We start from the raw sequence: 15,849 nt of genomic DNA on the forward strand, positions 1-15,849 counted from the left end.
AGATCTTACAACTAGAATCCAAAACTTAAGCTACTAACAACTTAAAACATAACTCAAACGTGGAGATAGTCCATCATATCCTACTACTAAGGAAGACTTAATTCAGCTAAAATTAAAAACCAAACAGAGGACTTCCGCTCCTAAGCTTCTCAAACACCTCCAGCTTTTTTTCATTGTGTCAGCTATCTGATCTTGTGTTCCACAGCAGTCCAATTGATTAAACTCCTTCATTCACCAACTCAAACCTGACATGAATGTGCTTGCTCCTTCCGTGCAACACAGGATTCTTAGACAATTTAATTGCAGACAGAACTATTGTCACTCACAGAAGAAGACACAACTTTCCTCTTGCTGAAAACCAAATCCCCAACAGTGTGTTTCTAAGCCAAACTGCTTGACAAGCTCCATAAGCTGCTGAGACAAACTCTGCTTCAGTAGTTGACAAACTCACAATCGGCTGCTTTTTTGAGACCCACGACACTGCACCTCCTCCCAGCATGAAAACGTATCCAGAGGTGCTTTTGAAATTTCCAGCATCCCCTGCATAAATCACACTGTCCACATAACCGACCAGCTTTTGCTCACCACCATACTTGTACTGAATTCCAAACTCTCGAGTTCCCTGAACCTGTCTCAGGATCCTCTTTGCTGCCGCCATATGTTGTTCATTTGGTCTCTCCATATAAAATTCTGTATAGAGAAAAGGTCTTTGTTGTCAATGTCTTAGGTAATGTATTTCTCTTTCTTTTTTCTATTCGTCTTCTTACACTCTTTGATCTTCTTTGTTGAATTGATACATGCACTTTGCCTTAAACAGGTTATGTATCATACAATTTTGTGATAGGAGCATACTCATATTGGGGACCAAAGGCCGGTTATAATATTTATAAAATGGTAAAACAGTCATTCATCATTTCTCTTTTTTTTTTTTTGTTTCATGAAAGATTACAATAACTGTAACTTGACAGAGAAACGCGGATATGATCTTCGGGGGAGTAACTATCATTTGTGGGATCGTTGGAACATTGGGCGTGTTCGTTTCGTTGACGTAGGCGGCTGCGGCAGCGGCAGCGACTGCGGCAAACGCAACTTTTTTGATCGCCGCAACTAATCAATGTCCAAAATTAAAATCAGCGTTTGCCGCAGCGTCTTGCCGCAAACACCTGCGGCAACCAAACGAACAGCAACACATGCGGCTGCCGCAGCCGCAGGTACTTGCGGCGACGAAAACAGGCTCATTATCAGGAGGCTTTATACTTGATCGTGTCACTGCTACAATTCCAAATGCTTTCAAGGTAATAAAAGAGCTTTTCTTCTAGTTTTCGGATTACTCTTGGATTCAGCTCTTATCCGGAGTAACATTTCTCGGGGCGGTATTTTGCTTCACTGCATTTACCCTAAAGAGTTTGTACGGGTTCATCGCACTGTTTGCCTTAGGAGAGCTTCTTGTGTTTGCTACACAGGTAAAGAGTAAACTCTGATAAGAGTATTGTATTGTTAATGTAAACTGCTCATAAAGAACAGCTTCATCTTTTTTCTTCTTCTTCTTCTTCTTCAGGCTCCAGTGAATTATGTGTGTTTGCATTGTGTGAAACCAAGTTTAAGACCATTATCAATGGCTGTCTCCACAGTCGCAATTCACATATTTGGCGATGTTCCTTCTTCGCCTCTTGTCGGTATTGTTCAGGTAAAATAGCTCTTCTTTCCATTCTCCAGTCCTGGAAGAAAAAAAAACTCAAGAGCTAAAATGCTCCATTGTTGTATACGCATGCAGGATCACATCAATAGTTGGAGAAAAACCGCGTTGATGCTTACATCGATTCTGTTCTTAGCTGCTGCAATATGGTTTATAGGTAAAACAAATCTAAAATCATCATTAGCTCGAGTATGAAAGCTTTACTGGTCCATATCAAGAACTGGTTTTTAAGTGGTTGCCAATTTTTGCTTTTGCTAGGGATATTCATAAACAGTGTAGATCGGTTTAGTGAAGAAGAAACTGCAAGTGAGATCCCGAGGACGCAAGAACAATCGATTGTAACTCCATAAAAATGCTTCACGCTAAATAGGAATCTGTTTGTATTAACATTTTTAACCAAGTCTTTGCACAGATCCAAAAAACAAATGATATACCACTTTTTTTTCTAAGTTATTTTTAATACGCAAAAAAACCCCATAATAGTAGACTTAAGTGACTATGTTGGGTTAACACCCATAGAAGGCCTTAGACATATAAGGTTCCAACGGCTACTATTGGGTATCGTAATACACTTTCCAATAACCATTTCAAATACTTTCATATCATAAAATGGAACAAAGCTAGCTACCCCATCTGAAAAGTAACAAAACAAAAAACCAACAAACACACAGAGCAAAATATCAAAGAATAAAATGAAATAAAGAAACCAACAAAAAATTAAGAAAACAAAACAACACATCAAAAATTATTAATAAAACTCCCGCGCTGCGTCAACCACTAATGCTATATATAAAAAAATTCCAACGCTCCAAACACATTTTTTAACTATAATTAATGAAAAATACAATCTTTTATATGTAAAATGATAATTTAATTTAGATATAAATATAAAGCTATCTTTTAGTAAATCAAAACAGTGAAAATAAATAAACTATTTTTTTTGCAAACTAAATTATTTTATGTATTTTCAATAATAATTAATCATCAAAATCTGCACAATGACACTAACACATGACTTAACAAAAATCATGACTTAACATCGGTAGAATGATGTTATTATTATTATTGTTTTACAAAAAAAACTAAACTACTGTTTTACACATGACTTAACATCGGTTGAATTGCTAGTTACTCAAAATCTTTTTAAAAATTAAATATTTAATTATTATCAATTAATTGATTTGATACTTAAAATATAGTTTTTTGGTTAATTATCATTAAGTTCACGTAAAGTTATTTTTGTAATTATACATATTTTTAACTAGTTTATAAAGGAAAAATAAAAAAAGGTAGTTTTCAAAAGTGTAAAGAAAAACATAAACTACTGCTCTATGGCTTCTATTATATATTACTATAAACAAGAGTTTACTCCTTTTAGATAGTGAACTTATATAAGCTAATTTATTGAGTATATCATTTGAATATATAGGGAATCTGCATTTTATAATGAAGTCTATTAATGGGTTGAATTGAATTGTATGATTTTTTGAGTACTTTTATAATGACAAGTGTTATATTTAAGATTTTTCAAGTTTTAAAATTAGAAGCAAATGAAAAGAACAAGTGTATATTATATAGGGATAATTATTTGTTTTAGAAGATTGACGAAGGTGATTTCATCCATGATGGATGAGGAAAAACAAACAAAGTAATTAAATTACAAGTTATTTTTAAAAAGTGTCTATTGTTAGGAATACCACGAATTATGATGGATTTAGCTAATTAGTTTGGGATTTGTACAGATTGTGTATATACTGTATAAGGTAATGAAGATAACACATCTATGTTAAGGATAATCCAGTAAAGACATTCTCAGGCTATCGTTTTTTAGGAACTGCTTATGGTATAATGGTCAAAATGAAATATGAGGGAAAAGGCCTTGGAATATTTGGCCAAGGAATGGAAGAGGCAATTCAGCCAAAGAAGCGTTTATGTGAAAAGAGTGGTTTGGGATTCATGGGTTTAGACTCACCAAGTCTTCCTCCAAAGCTTCAAAATCCTCCAAAGTCAGTTGCACCTTCATCTCTGCCTTCACCGCAGCCTCTACCTCAACCTTCAACAAGTGTTGTTCCTGACTTCTTGACCACTGTTCAAAGACAGAAGTTTTGGGATTATATTAGACCTCTTCAAGCTGACCAACATAGACTGCAAGGCTTAGAAGGAAAGCAGGTCAGAGAGGAGGAGGAGGTGTCAGCTCCTGTTTCAAATGTTGATGTTGTTGCTAAATCCTCTTCTAGCTGCCCAAAGAATAATAAGATTGTAAAAGCAGAAGATGATGAGCTGCCTTCTTCTACAGAGCAAGTGAAAGAGATCGGTCTTATTGATAAGTGAGTATATTTCATTGTATCTTCGGTATATATTTCAAGTTTTGTGAAAGCTATTTGAAATCATTTACTGGACTTGCAAAAGACATAGGAGAAGGAATTTATAGGTAAAACAAAACTCAAATCTATAGCTCGAATAATCGCAGATGAAAGCTTTTCTGGTCCATATCAAGAATTTGTTGCCAATTTTTGCTTTTGCTAGGGATATTCATAAACAGTGTAGATCGGTTTAATCAAGAAGAAACTGCAAGTGAGATCCCGAGGACGCAAGACCAATTGATTGTAACTCCATAAAAATGCTTCAAGCTAAATAGGAATCTGTTTGTATTAACATTTTAACTAAGTCTTTGTGCAGATCCAAAACACAAATGATTTACCACTTTTTTCTAAAATTAACGTTTTGAAAACATGTTCCTATTATTTTTATTTACCATACAAGACAATGATCAGATTTACTCGTAATTAATCTTTCTGAAACTAGTTTTTGACCATTCAACCCGCATAAACATATATATATTTTATATCAAAGAGAGACTTGGTTTTTGACAAATTCAAGCTTTAATTACGTCTAAAAATGTAACGTAAACTGTGATTAGTCAACATAAAACAACAAGAAGAAATTGAATATTAAAATGGGAAAAAAGTTTGAGATAACCAAACATAAAACTAGAAGAATCTGAATAAAGCAGGGATAAAAAGTTGAAGGCAAATCCATCCATCAATAGAGCCTATGGGTACATACGGCAGAACCACAGTAGCAAGCTTTCTTCTTGATATTACCCATAGAGTCGCGTACCTGGTCGATCGCATAGTTGTAGTGGTAAGTCAGTTCTTGAAGCGGAGGTATGTTGTCCATTGCGAAGAACATCACGTGAGGCATTCTCTTGTCAGCATGATCATACAATACGTTTTGTGCGTACAGATTTGGCGAGCAGCTGTGGTTTATGAATCTCCCAATATTCCCCTTTGTTGCTGCATCAATGGTGAATCCGCTTGCCTCCTCATCTTCTTCCTCGGCTGGGCCTGCCTGTGCCCCCGGCATAAGCTCTGACATCCCTTCCGCTAAGGTATTTTCGTATCTGTTACCAATATCAAAGAGATACTCATCGTTTCCGGTTCTCCTTTCTGCTTCACTATCCTCCAGAAGCTCACCTACGTATTCGCATATGAAGCTACCCGAAGGGATTGACTTAATCGACCTCACTCCCCAACCTCTTGACTTAGTTTTGAAAATCTCAAGCGGGAACCTGATACCATGCTGTGTGACTCTAAGGTAGCAAGAAGCAGGGCATTTACAGCGAGGGCCACACTCATAGATTAAAGGCTTTGCACCAACAATGGCTCCATCGTGGTTGTATGGAATCTCTCCTCCGTTTTTGTCCACACAATTGCAGTTTTTAGCGCCGTCCGTGCAGCCACCGATGCAACTGCATGACTTTGGAGGAACTGGTCTGCACCAATCCGGGTAAATCAGTTTCACTATGTAGGTGAACATTGGCGGTTTCTCGTCGTCTATTTCATTCACAGCGCTTATGGGTAGTCGCTCTTTCCCTTCTGAGATGTCAAGTTTGCACAGACCTTCCCGGTATTTCAGATTCTTTGAGTTGTTCACCACTTTCCATGAAAGCTCAGGCTGTCCAGGCATACGCCTAAGCTTAAACTTGAAGACAAACTTCCCGTGAGATCCGAGTTCTCGCCAATACTCTTCCACAAGATATAATCCGTCATAAACATAATGTGCACCTTTCTTATCACCACCTGATGATTCCAAAGCTGCCTTTTGGTTGCCCCTTATGACACGTACAGGGGTCTGCTTGATTGAGCTGTTTTTCAATGCGAGGTTCCCCTGTACAAGCTTTTGGTCTTTGGGCGGTTTATATTTCTGTCCACTTTTCTTTGCTTGCATCACATTCCCGCCTTGACCAGTGTAGATCAAGATATCTGAGTTATCCAGAGAGTCGTCGTACCCTCCAGAGGCTACAATACTAGTAGCAACTATGTCGTCACCGTGTTTCATATAATCAATACCCCCTTGACTCGGTTTATGCATACCGAGAATGTTCAGCTCCATTCTATATTGGAACTCATCACCAACCTCAATCCCAGGCACAGTTCCCAAAATATGAATACCCACGTTGAGATACTTGCCTTTGCTTTTTAGAATCTTTGAAGCCACGAAATCTACTCTAAACCTTTTGATCCGATCTTTCTCAGGCTTTGCTTCTTCCTCCTGCAAAAGTTTTCTACAAGCTCCATAGAAAAGACGTAGAGTTTCCTTGACTTTTTCCCGGCTAGTATTATCAGCACCGCTGCATGAACCACTGGGACGAGAAGGAGGAATCCCGACATTTAGCAACTGTCGAGGTATTCGATGGTCAGGAGAATCCTCTACATCTCGACCTACCCTCTGGCGCGAATAGAAATCCTTCTTCATCCTAGATCCTTCACCATACTCTTTCTTGATCGTTCTGGTAACCTTCAAGGCAGAATGAAATGCAACCCCTTTCTTTGCCTTTTTTCTACGCGAATCAAGACTTGGTTTAGGAACTGCTACATCTGACGACATCTCAATTTCCAACGGCTCAGTCTGTGCCAAATCATCTCTTCTCAAACATTCTTCATCTGCATAAACAACAATATCCCTCGTCATGTTTTCTAGACCGCTGCTGCTAACATCAGAAGCAGAACTCTCAAGAACCGAGTTCTTCTTCTTTCCCATGGAACCCTCAACCTTCACAGTCTGTTCACTGTTTGAACTCTCCCCACAAACAGAACCCGCCAAAACATCCCCATCTGGCCTACAAATGCTCAGAGGCTGAACCTCAACAGGCTCAGCCATAATGACATCACTCTTGTTTCCAACCAAATCCCCATCTGCAGGGGGAAACACCATCAACTCACCACAACTCTTCCCATCATCTCTCTGTCCCACCAAACCTTCCCCCTCTTTAACAGAAGACTCAACCTTGATAACATCTTCAGCTGGTTTGGGTAAAAACAGGTTCACACCAGTACCACAACCAGGTGGGAAATCCCTAACAGCACTAACCTTACGACGCTTAAACTTAAGCCCGGTCATACGATCATTCCTGAAACAACCACCAGGAACACCATTCTGAAAAACAACTCTTTTATCAACAAAAGCATCACCATTGCTCATCATCGTCATTGATGTCTCCGTATTCACCATACTGTTCTCCATTACACCCATAGAAACCCCCAACAAAAAAAAAATCACAAACCTGAGAGAATTTAACAACAGAAACATCATCATCATCATTATCACTATTTTTAATCAAAACACGATCAACCAAGCATGCAAAAAACTAATAGGAAACTGTTTCATCACAATCGAATCAAATCGATTTCTTCTACAAGGACGATGATCAAATATACAGAAACGCGATTAAATAAACTAAATCAGATATTATAAAAGCAAAAGCAGAGGAGGGAGATGGAAATTTTACCGGCGAAAAGATCTCCGGCACCGATCGAAAATGGCCGAGAAGATGAAGATGATGAAATCGAATTGGGTGAATTTGGAGAGGATGAAGAAGAAGAGCTCTCTCTCTCTCTCTCTCTCTCTCTCTCTCTCTCTCTCTCTCTCTATCTCAAAGTTCTTTTTTTTAGAGTCGAATTCGAATCAGATGACATTTGTGGGTAATTGATGATATTGAGCGAGCGAATTAAATAATAAAAATGGATTTGAGGAATTAATAATAAAAACGTTGCGGTAAAAAAAAAAAAATGGAAGCCATTAACGCAGAGTAAACATAGAAGAAACCAGACTAGTGTGGTGGGTACGTGGAGCGAGCCAGGGAGGGATCGTGGTTATGGGTTCCTTCCATATTCGTCATTTACTTTTCAAGATTTTACTTTCTCTCTTTTTATTAACCAACACTCTCACTTTTTTTTTTTTTTTTTTAAATTGTAAAATGATATTAAAGTAGTTTTTTTTTTTTTTTATTAATCTCAAATGAGATATTTTACGATGATCCATATTATTAATTCGTATCTCAAAGTTTACAATATAACTCAAATTGGGTAATTTTGATCATATGTACTCTAATTGACATGCCTACTAATTATTCAATATATATATTTGTGATATAATGACGATTTTGCGTAAAATTAAAGGACACTTCACGGACAAATCGTGCAATACCACACAAATTTTATACGTTATATATCTTAAACTGATCAAAGTACATACATTGAGAATTTGAGACTGTGTAAATTTTTCCGGCCGTAGCATTCTCATAACAAGATTCTGATGTAACATAATATAACATAAGAATCTTGAACTAGCTATAAGGGTTGAGACGCTGTGCAAGCATGGCAGCACATTTTGAGTACTCATTTGAAATGGAGTGCTCATGATCGAAGTCTCTTCCACCGATAAAATAACCTAATAACCAGCTCAAGTAAGTAATTAAGTCGCAACGAACACACCCATAAATAACTCAACTGAAAACCATAAAACAGTCAATTTGAATTGTAAGAGTCAGAGTTCAACTGATATGTGATTTATCCTTGAGACAAGGATGATAAAGAAGAAGAAGAGGCAGAGTTCAGATCAAAGATAAAGGAACAAGTAAGTGATCGATACACCTCAAGTCTTGCCTCCTCAGCTTCTCTTCGTCACCAAGTATGATAATATTTTTGCTTTAACACGTCATTAGCTCGTGTTTACTAGTCAGAAACCTCGTTCCAAGTGGACTTGAAGGAACTTCACTGTATCTCATGGTTTCAACATATCAATGCCTTCACAAAACATTCACAACACAACAATCTTTGTGCCTGAATGATCGAGTCTTTGTTCTTCATAATTTCCGATAATCGTTTGTTTAATAATATTTCAAGGCATTAATCAAAGCAAACTCGCGAGCAAATTATAGTGCAAGAAATAAAGAAAAGATATATCTGTTTGTTTGTTTGTTTGAGGCTAATTAAAAATAAAAATAAGCAGGCGGGAACAGAACAGAGCCGCACGCTTTTTAAGTTTTTTTTTTTTTTTTTTTTTTTAATAATATCTTTATTCATCTTCCTTCTCCAAGGGACAACATTTAAAATACAATATCGATCTAAAAGATGAACTGAAGAGAAAAAAAACCAGTAGGTGAAAGAGTTAAAGTAGAAATTGAAGAGAAGACAGAGCAAGTTACGGCTAAAAACCAAACCCAAGAAGAGAGCACTTTAGCAGCCAACAAGAGAAGTTAACTCATCTACCTCTGCTCTGCTTTGATTTCTCTTATTATGAGTTCTTCTTTGTGCTCTTCAAACGTGTCTCTGAAGAAAGTCACTTTTGCGACGAATACACTAATCTCCATGTGGCTGCATATTTAGACGCACCGTATGTTTGAAAATCTTGTTATGTTGTTGCACAAATTTAAGTTAAATTTAAGTTATACTTTGTTTAATAAATAAATGTGAATGTTCTAAGTGATAATACAATAAAGAATATGTAAAATAAGAAATAATGGAAAGTTTAAATTTTGTCTATGCGATTGTATTTTTGGTCTACTTTTGACAGAGAGACTAAAAAAGGAACGTGTTATTTACTTACTTTGCTTGTCGTTAATTATATATAATTGTGTATAGCCAATCAAATTTGATTTGTAAAACCAAACTAAAACTTGGTAACTACAATTGATTCGTTTCTAGAGTAGACTTTAGACATATTGTACTAGTGATAAATTAAAATGGCAGAAAAAAACAGATCTAAACGCTTGATTTTTCATTTTTTTTGGTAAACTAGAAAATTTTGAGCTTTTGCTCTATTGTAATTTATTGGATCAACTATTATCTCTTTCATTATAAACGTGACAACTAAAAATTTCGCATTATTTGAAAGATCTTACAATCGCTTAGTTTTTTCTTATCACACTTTTTTTCGTTGGATCCAATCCTAACTCTTGAATGGTATATATATATATATATATGTTTTTTTTCTTTTTATAATAAAAATATATTATTTATCATGTGCAAAATTATATTCGAACCAAGATAATAGTGTTTTCTATTAACTAACCAACTATATATGCTTGGATAATATATACAAAGAAATTGAATATTAATCATGCACCAATAGCCATTAATAAAAGAGTAACACAACGTACATGTTACCTTCAATAAAAATTATATGAGAATTACAAATTACAATCATTTTTTCTTCTCACGTTACACGGGAGATACGGATCTATCAAACTACAGTATTTTCATAATAGAAAGTTTGATCTTGAAAAATGGAATGTTCACCCTAATCATGTGCATATATTATATATATATAATGAATGATTTCAAGATGCTTCTATCATGGGGCAAGGTAATATATAGAAGAAAGATTAACTGTCCTCTTCCCTGTCATTTTTATCAAAATATTATTTATTACATTAACCCACGTGCTTTTTTATTTTGAAAGGTTGAATACTTCAACACTTATGTGTTTGTTTTCTTAACCTAGAATACCGCGGTTGCACAAGACTCTAGACCCTCAAAATGAGTCAGATGTGTCTCTATCTAGGTGACTGTTTACATTTCGCAAAGACTATCCCTTTTTCCTTCTTTTTCTGCAAAGCAAAGAGTAAAAGTTAAAACTCATTGCAAATGCTGTAACAATGTCATAACTAATTTATAGTCCAATACTATATAAAATAGAATAAAATCAACGGAAGATCTTAAGTTGGTTCCATACTTAACGTTGAACAACATAGAAAAATGTAATGAACGGAAATATATATTTTCTATGTATATGAAACAATAATTGAACCCACCATATATATTGTGGATGAGTGCAAATTCTTTGTTTATTTCTGATAATGATTTACTAGTTAGCGATAGTTCTTTCAAAATAAATCAAGAATTTAATTGTTTGATACATTCTTGTTGGCAATATATTTGGAAGACTAAGAAGATGCTATTATTAAGTCATCTTGAAGATTTCGTAATCTTTTCTCAACCCTACACACATATTAATAATATTCTACTTAAAAAGAGAATATTATCGTATCATAATGGGAGATGGATTAATTATAAACTAGTTGATTGATCAAAATTTTAAATTAAGGAATTAATATTATAAAAAGAAATTTGGTCTCTTGTTTGATAAAAATTGGTTACCTCTTGAAATATATTTACCCAAGTTGTGTACTTGGGAAGTTAAGTTTAGACGTATCCCCTTTTTAATAAAAGGGAAGTACACAACATAGTTTTTGTAGACTTTATATTTTTAATAAATGGTTACAAATGGTTACAAATAGGTTATAGATAGGTCATAGATTAATCCATATATTAATATTAATTGGTTACACCTAAATATTAGGGATATTCCAAATTGATAATTGATATATTAATGGTAACAAATAAATTCATGGATATTCCAAACTGTATTTTCGGAAGAATTTAGTCCTATATCACGTTGTTTTCAAAGATTTTTAAGCACATTATTACAAATTTATTTTCTACAGATTTTATCGATAGACCACAACGTTTAACCAAAGATAGATTACGAAATTGATAGATTGATTGGTTACAAGTTAAATAGTGGGTTACAAGATAGATTACAAAATAAAATTTAACCAGTGTTATAACACGGGTACTTATCTAGAAACATTAACAATATAAAACTTACAAAATAGGTATCTTTTTTCAAGCCTTCATATTTAGCATGTGATTTTATTGCATAATGTTTTAGCCAATTTTTTTTAAAAACCAATCACATAAATTTTATTTTATATAAAAATTACAATATAAATAAAATGAATTTCAACCCGTGCTCTAGCACGGGTCTTAATCTAGTTTATGTATTATATCGGTACCATTAATATCTTTATGCATCGTATTAGTTTGGATGACATAAATGTAAATAATTTACTGATTGAGTATTAAATAAATTTTATTTAAAGTACAATTCTCAAATCGTTATGCGTCATTGCAACATTGACAATTTTTTCTCAGTTCACATTAGCCCCTTTTGTGTTAATCATGAATGTTTTAATATTTCTTAAATCTAAAATTAGCCGAATTTATTCAATATATATCTTGTATTTTGATCTTAATAATACCATACAATTTAGTAATAGATACACATTTGGCATCAAGATCTTTGAGATCAGTATTATCAGTATCAATCTATTTTTAATATTAGTATATAATTAATAATTAATATCACCAAACAATATCTAATTAAATTTGGTTGCCTTTCACACGTACACATAAACTCCAGAGTGTATAATTGTATGTATATATAAAATGACTTGTTTAGCCATTACCCAAGTCCAAACCCCAAACTCTCTCTCTCTTTCTCTTTCTCTCTAGAAGGTAAGCTTCAACGTTTGACTGCTCAAGTTAATTTCTTCAATTTCTTGGTTTTTGTTTTAAAGTTTTGGAATTCAAGAAATACTATGGTTTCCATAGTTTCATCTTCTTGGTTAATAGTTTCTTTATATGATTACCAATGTTCAGATTTTTGATTAAGAAGCAATCATGGCCACAACGACGAAGAACGTATTCTCTACCAGATGGACCTCCGAATTGGTATATTTCTATACACACGTACATACAATTTTATATGTGTCTTTTAGTCTTTACTTCCTCTTATATTTTTTTTTTGTACGCATATATGTTATTTTCCCTATCAATTTTTTCTTGGCAAATTTTATGAAATATTTATTATTTGCTTTTTTCCTATAGGATATAGAAGAGTATAGTATCATCCACCAATACCACATGAATTCACTCGCTGGAGATGTTCCACAGTCTTTCTCATCTCTTGATGATACCACCAACTGTTTTAACTTTGATTCTTCTTGTAATAATGATTTGGTCGAAGAGATACCTTCAAAGATCCTCAAGACCACTCACATATCACCAAAGATACATCCTTTTCCTTCTTCCATTAATACTCCTCCTTCAAAGCATCAGCCCTCTTCCAGGATTCTTTCTTTCGAAAAGACTGGTTTGAAGGTTATGAATCACAACTCCCCAAACTTAATATTTAGCCCCAAGGAAGAAGAAATTGAATTACAAGACCAAAGGAAATCCAAGCTGATAATAAGAGGGACAAAAAGAGCTCAAACCTTGACTCGTAGCCCATCAAATGCTCAAGATCACATCCTCGCAGAGAGGAAACGGAGAGAGAAGCTTACTCAAAGATTTGTAGCTCTTTCCGCCCTAGTTCCTGGCCTAAAGAAGGTACATATATATATAAAGAAATATCCTTTGCTTCTTCTAGTTTTATAACGAGGCTCAAATTAGTTTATCAAATGATAATAGTCTTTCTTAAATCATCTTATTGTGCGAGGCAAGAAACCAAATTTCATGAAAAGTTTATTTGAGTTTTGACTTGGGATCTCTCGGTTATGAGACTAAATTATTTGATCCGTACTGACTTTGTGAAACTAAAAATATTCTAAAAATCGTCTATATAATGGTTACATGCTATATATTGACATGTGCATGTATGTGTTTATAGATGGACAAGGCTTCTGTGTTGGGAGATGCAATAAAGCATATTAAGTACCTCCAAGAGAAGCTGAAAGAGTATGAGGAACAAAAGCAGGAAAGAACAATGGAATCAATGGTTCTTGTAAAGAAGTCTCAGCTGGTTTTAGATGAAAATCATCAATCATCATCATCTTCCTCAGATGGAAATCGTGGTTGCTCGAGCTCGAATCTTCCAGAGATAGAAGTTAGGGTTTCGGGAAGAGACGTTCTTATTAAGATTCTATGCGAGAAGCAAAAGAGTAATCTGATCAAGATTATGGGGGAGATTGAGAAGCTTGGTTTGCTTATCACCAACAGCAATGTCTTACCCTTTGGACCCACTTTTGACATCTCTATAATTGCTCAGGTAAATATATTCTCATACAAACTAGAGTAGGGCTTTTAAGTTTCATAGTATCTTAATACGAGCTGATGACTTTATTATGGTAGAAGACCGGAAGCATGTTTTCGAATTACTATGACTTTCGACTTAGATGTTTTGATTACTCGAAGTATCTAATTATGTAATGTTTATTATCTTGCAGAAGAATAGCAATTTCGATATGAAAATCGAGGATGTTGTGAAGAACTTGAGTTGTGGCTTATCAAATCTCACGTAATTGATTTCAAGTTACACACATGTTCACATTAATCATCAATTTCTCCGACCGTCACCTAAGAATCCTAAAATCGGTTTTTCCATGAAAATGGTTTTTTAGTTGGTAAGTTTGATGTATAGAGAGTTTCTTTAAGTCATTAAAAGATCCTTGTTCGTGTGTTATTTAAGTGTGTGCTTTAAGATGCATACCATCAATGTTTAGTACCTCTTCCTCTCCGGTTTCATTCGGGGCGAATTTTTTTTCGCAGTTGTTGGATTATATATTCCCTGCGATGTAAAGCATTTCGTTAGTTTAATAAACGTACGGTATGTTTCTTAATAGATTTGATCAGTTTTTTTGTTTTTTTTTTTCTGTCAATTAAACACATGTAGTCATTACGACATTTTGCTGTAAAATGGTTTAGTAATTTACGGTGACGTTTGCTTTTCAAACCCACCCAAATTACCCATCTATATATAATTAAGGCTACGTGCATGGCCTACAAGCTACAAACAATAATTCATATTCATATTTGATATATATTATTAGTTAGAATGAGAACATAATATATCAAATATAAATAATGGTCATGTTTGATAAAAAAAAAAATATACGTCATATCGATAAGACACGTACGTTTTAAGAGTTATGTGTAAAAGAGACATTTTTGAGTTTGACGCACATTTTATATTGTTACCTATATTTCTTCAATATAGTTGTCTTTGAAAGTATTATTAGAAACATACCGTAAAGTTGAGAAAAAGTGTGGTTACAACCGTACAGTACCCTTATTTTTATTAAAATCTAACAGTAGAGTTTGATATATCGTATACGATATTAATAGAGCATGCACGTACTTGCAGTCAGTCGTTTTCATTAGAAATATTCGGGTCATTTCATGACCATTTTGCATACTGTGCAATGATTTGTGGTGTCTATGTGATAAAATGCGCAATTAGTAAAAGTAAAAAGCGCGGTTTGACACACACAAAAAAAAAAGTAAAAGTAAAAAGCGAAAAAGCAATTACACTCAATTTAGTTTTTTACAATACTAATTACCTTTTCTAAACAATTTTTAATGCAATTTCTCATATTAGTTTTAAATATCAGAAATTCACCCATTGTCAGAATGTACATATTAATAAATATATCTAGCTTTCTTGAAAGTTGAAATCATAGCAATTGGATCCAAGAAAAAACTAAGTCTAGAACCATAAAAAACCTCATTTAAATCCACTAGACCTCAACTTTATACGTATTTTCACTTTTCAACTCCACATAATCTAATTCACATCTTAAGGAAAAAAGTGATAAGCAAAGCTGCAAAAGTAAATCGCTAAGTGGGAAATTCCTTAAAAACAAGCGAGTAAAGACAATTGCATACAGTATATTTTTGGGTTATTAAATTGAATTGAAAACGTGGGATTTTCCTATTTTATTGGAAACCATTTCAAGGAGGTCAAATAAATGAGAAAATCAAAATTGTTTTTGGTTTGTCTTCGTCGGGTCCAAAAGTCCAACCAAAATGCTTTAACTAAGGTCACCTTTAAGGTTCTCTTTCTGGACCATATAATTGTCCTGAATATTGGGAAGAGGAAGGGTTACTTGATCATATCACAAAAATTTCTCTTTTTTTGGTAATTATTCAAATGCCGCGTACTTTCACCTCATGAGTTCAAGCCATGTCAAGAAGAAGAAGAGACAAAGAAGAATATGGTGATAATAGTATTACCTAGATAAGAAGTAA

At 34.3% G+C, this 15,849-nt stretch overlaps 1 protein-coding gene and 1 pseudogene across 2 annotated transcripts; one reads left to right on the forward strand and one right to left on the reverse strand.

Annotated features, from left to right (window-relative positions):
- Positions 1–4,559: 4,559 nt before the first annotated feature.
- Positions 4,560–7,879, reverse strand: LOC104713717 (histone-lysine N-methyltransferase, H3 lysine-9 specific SUVH6 pseudogene; annotated as a pseudogene). The gene is made up of 2 exons (XR_015566512.1): positions 7,488–7,879; positions 4,560–7,262 (listed from the first exon to the last, which is right to left on the reverse strand). The product of XR_015566512.1 is annotated as a histone-lysine N-methyltransferase, H3 lysine-9 specific SUVH6 pseudogene (transcript).
- A 4,416-nt stretch (positions 7,880–12,295) lies between these two features.
- Positions 12,296–14,441, forward strand: LOC104713718 (transcription factor bHLH18-like). Its single transcript, XM_010430906.2, has 5 exons — positions 12,296–12,339; positions 12,484–12,555; positions 12,712–13,212; positions 13,493–13,870; positions 14,049–14,441. The coding sequence occupies exons 2-5, from the start codon at positions 12,505–12,507 to the stop codon at positions 14,121–14,123; spliced, it is 1,005 nt and encodes a 334-aa protein (XP_010429208.1). The 5' UTR covers positions 12,296–12,339; positions 12,484–12,504; the 3' UTR covers positions 14,124–14,441.
- Positions 14,442–15,849: the final 1,408 nt, after the last annotated feature.

Source organism: Camelina sativa, chromosome 9, assembly GCF_030686135.1.
Source record: "Camelina sativa cultivar CO46 ecotype springtype chromosome 9, ASM3068613v1".
In the NCBI taxonomy this organism is placed as follows: domain Eukaryota; kingdom Viridiplantae; phylum Streptophyta; class Magnoliopsida; order Brassicales; family Brassicaceae; genus Camelina; species Camelina sativa.

Coding starts and splice junctions, on each gene's coding strand:
- LOC104713718 (XM_010430906.2), top strand. CDS start 12,505: ATGGCCACAACGACGAAGAACGTATTCTCTACCAGATGGACCTCCGAA. Junction 13,213..13,492: donor TAGTTCCTGGCCTAAAGAAG/GTACATATATAT, acceptor ATGTGTTTATAG/ATGGACAAGGCTTCTGTGTT. Junction 13,871..14,048: donor ACATCTCTATAATTGCTCAG/GTAAATATATTC, acceptor ATTATCTTGCAG/AAGAATAGCAATTTCGATAT.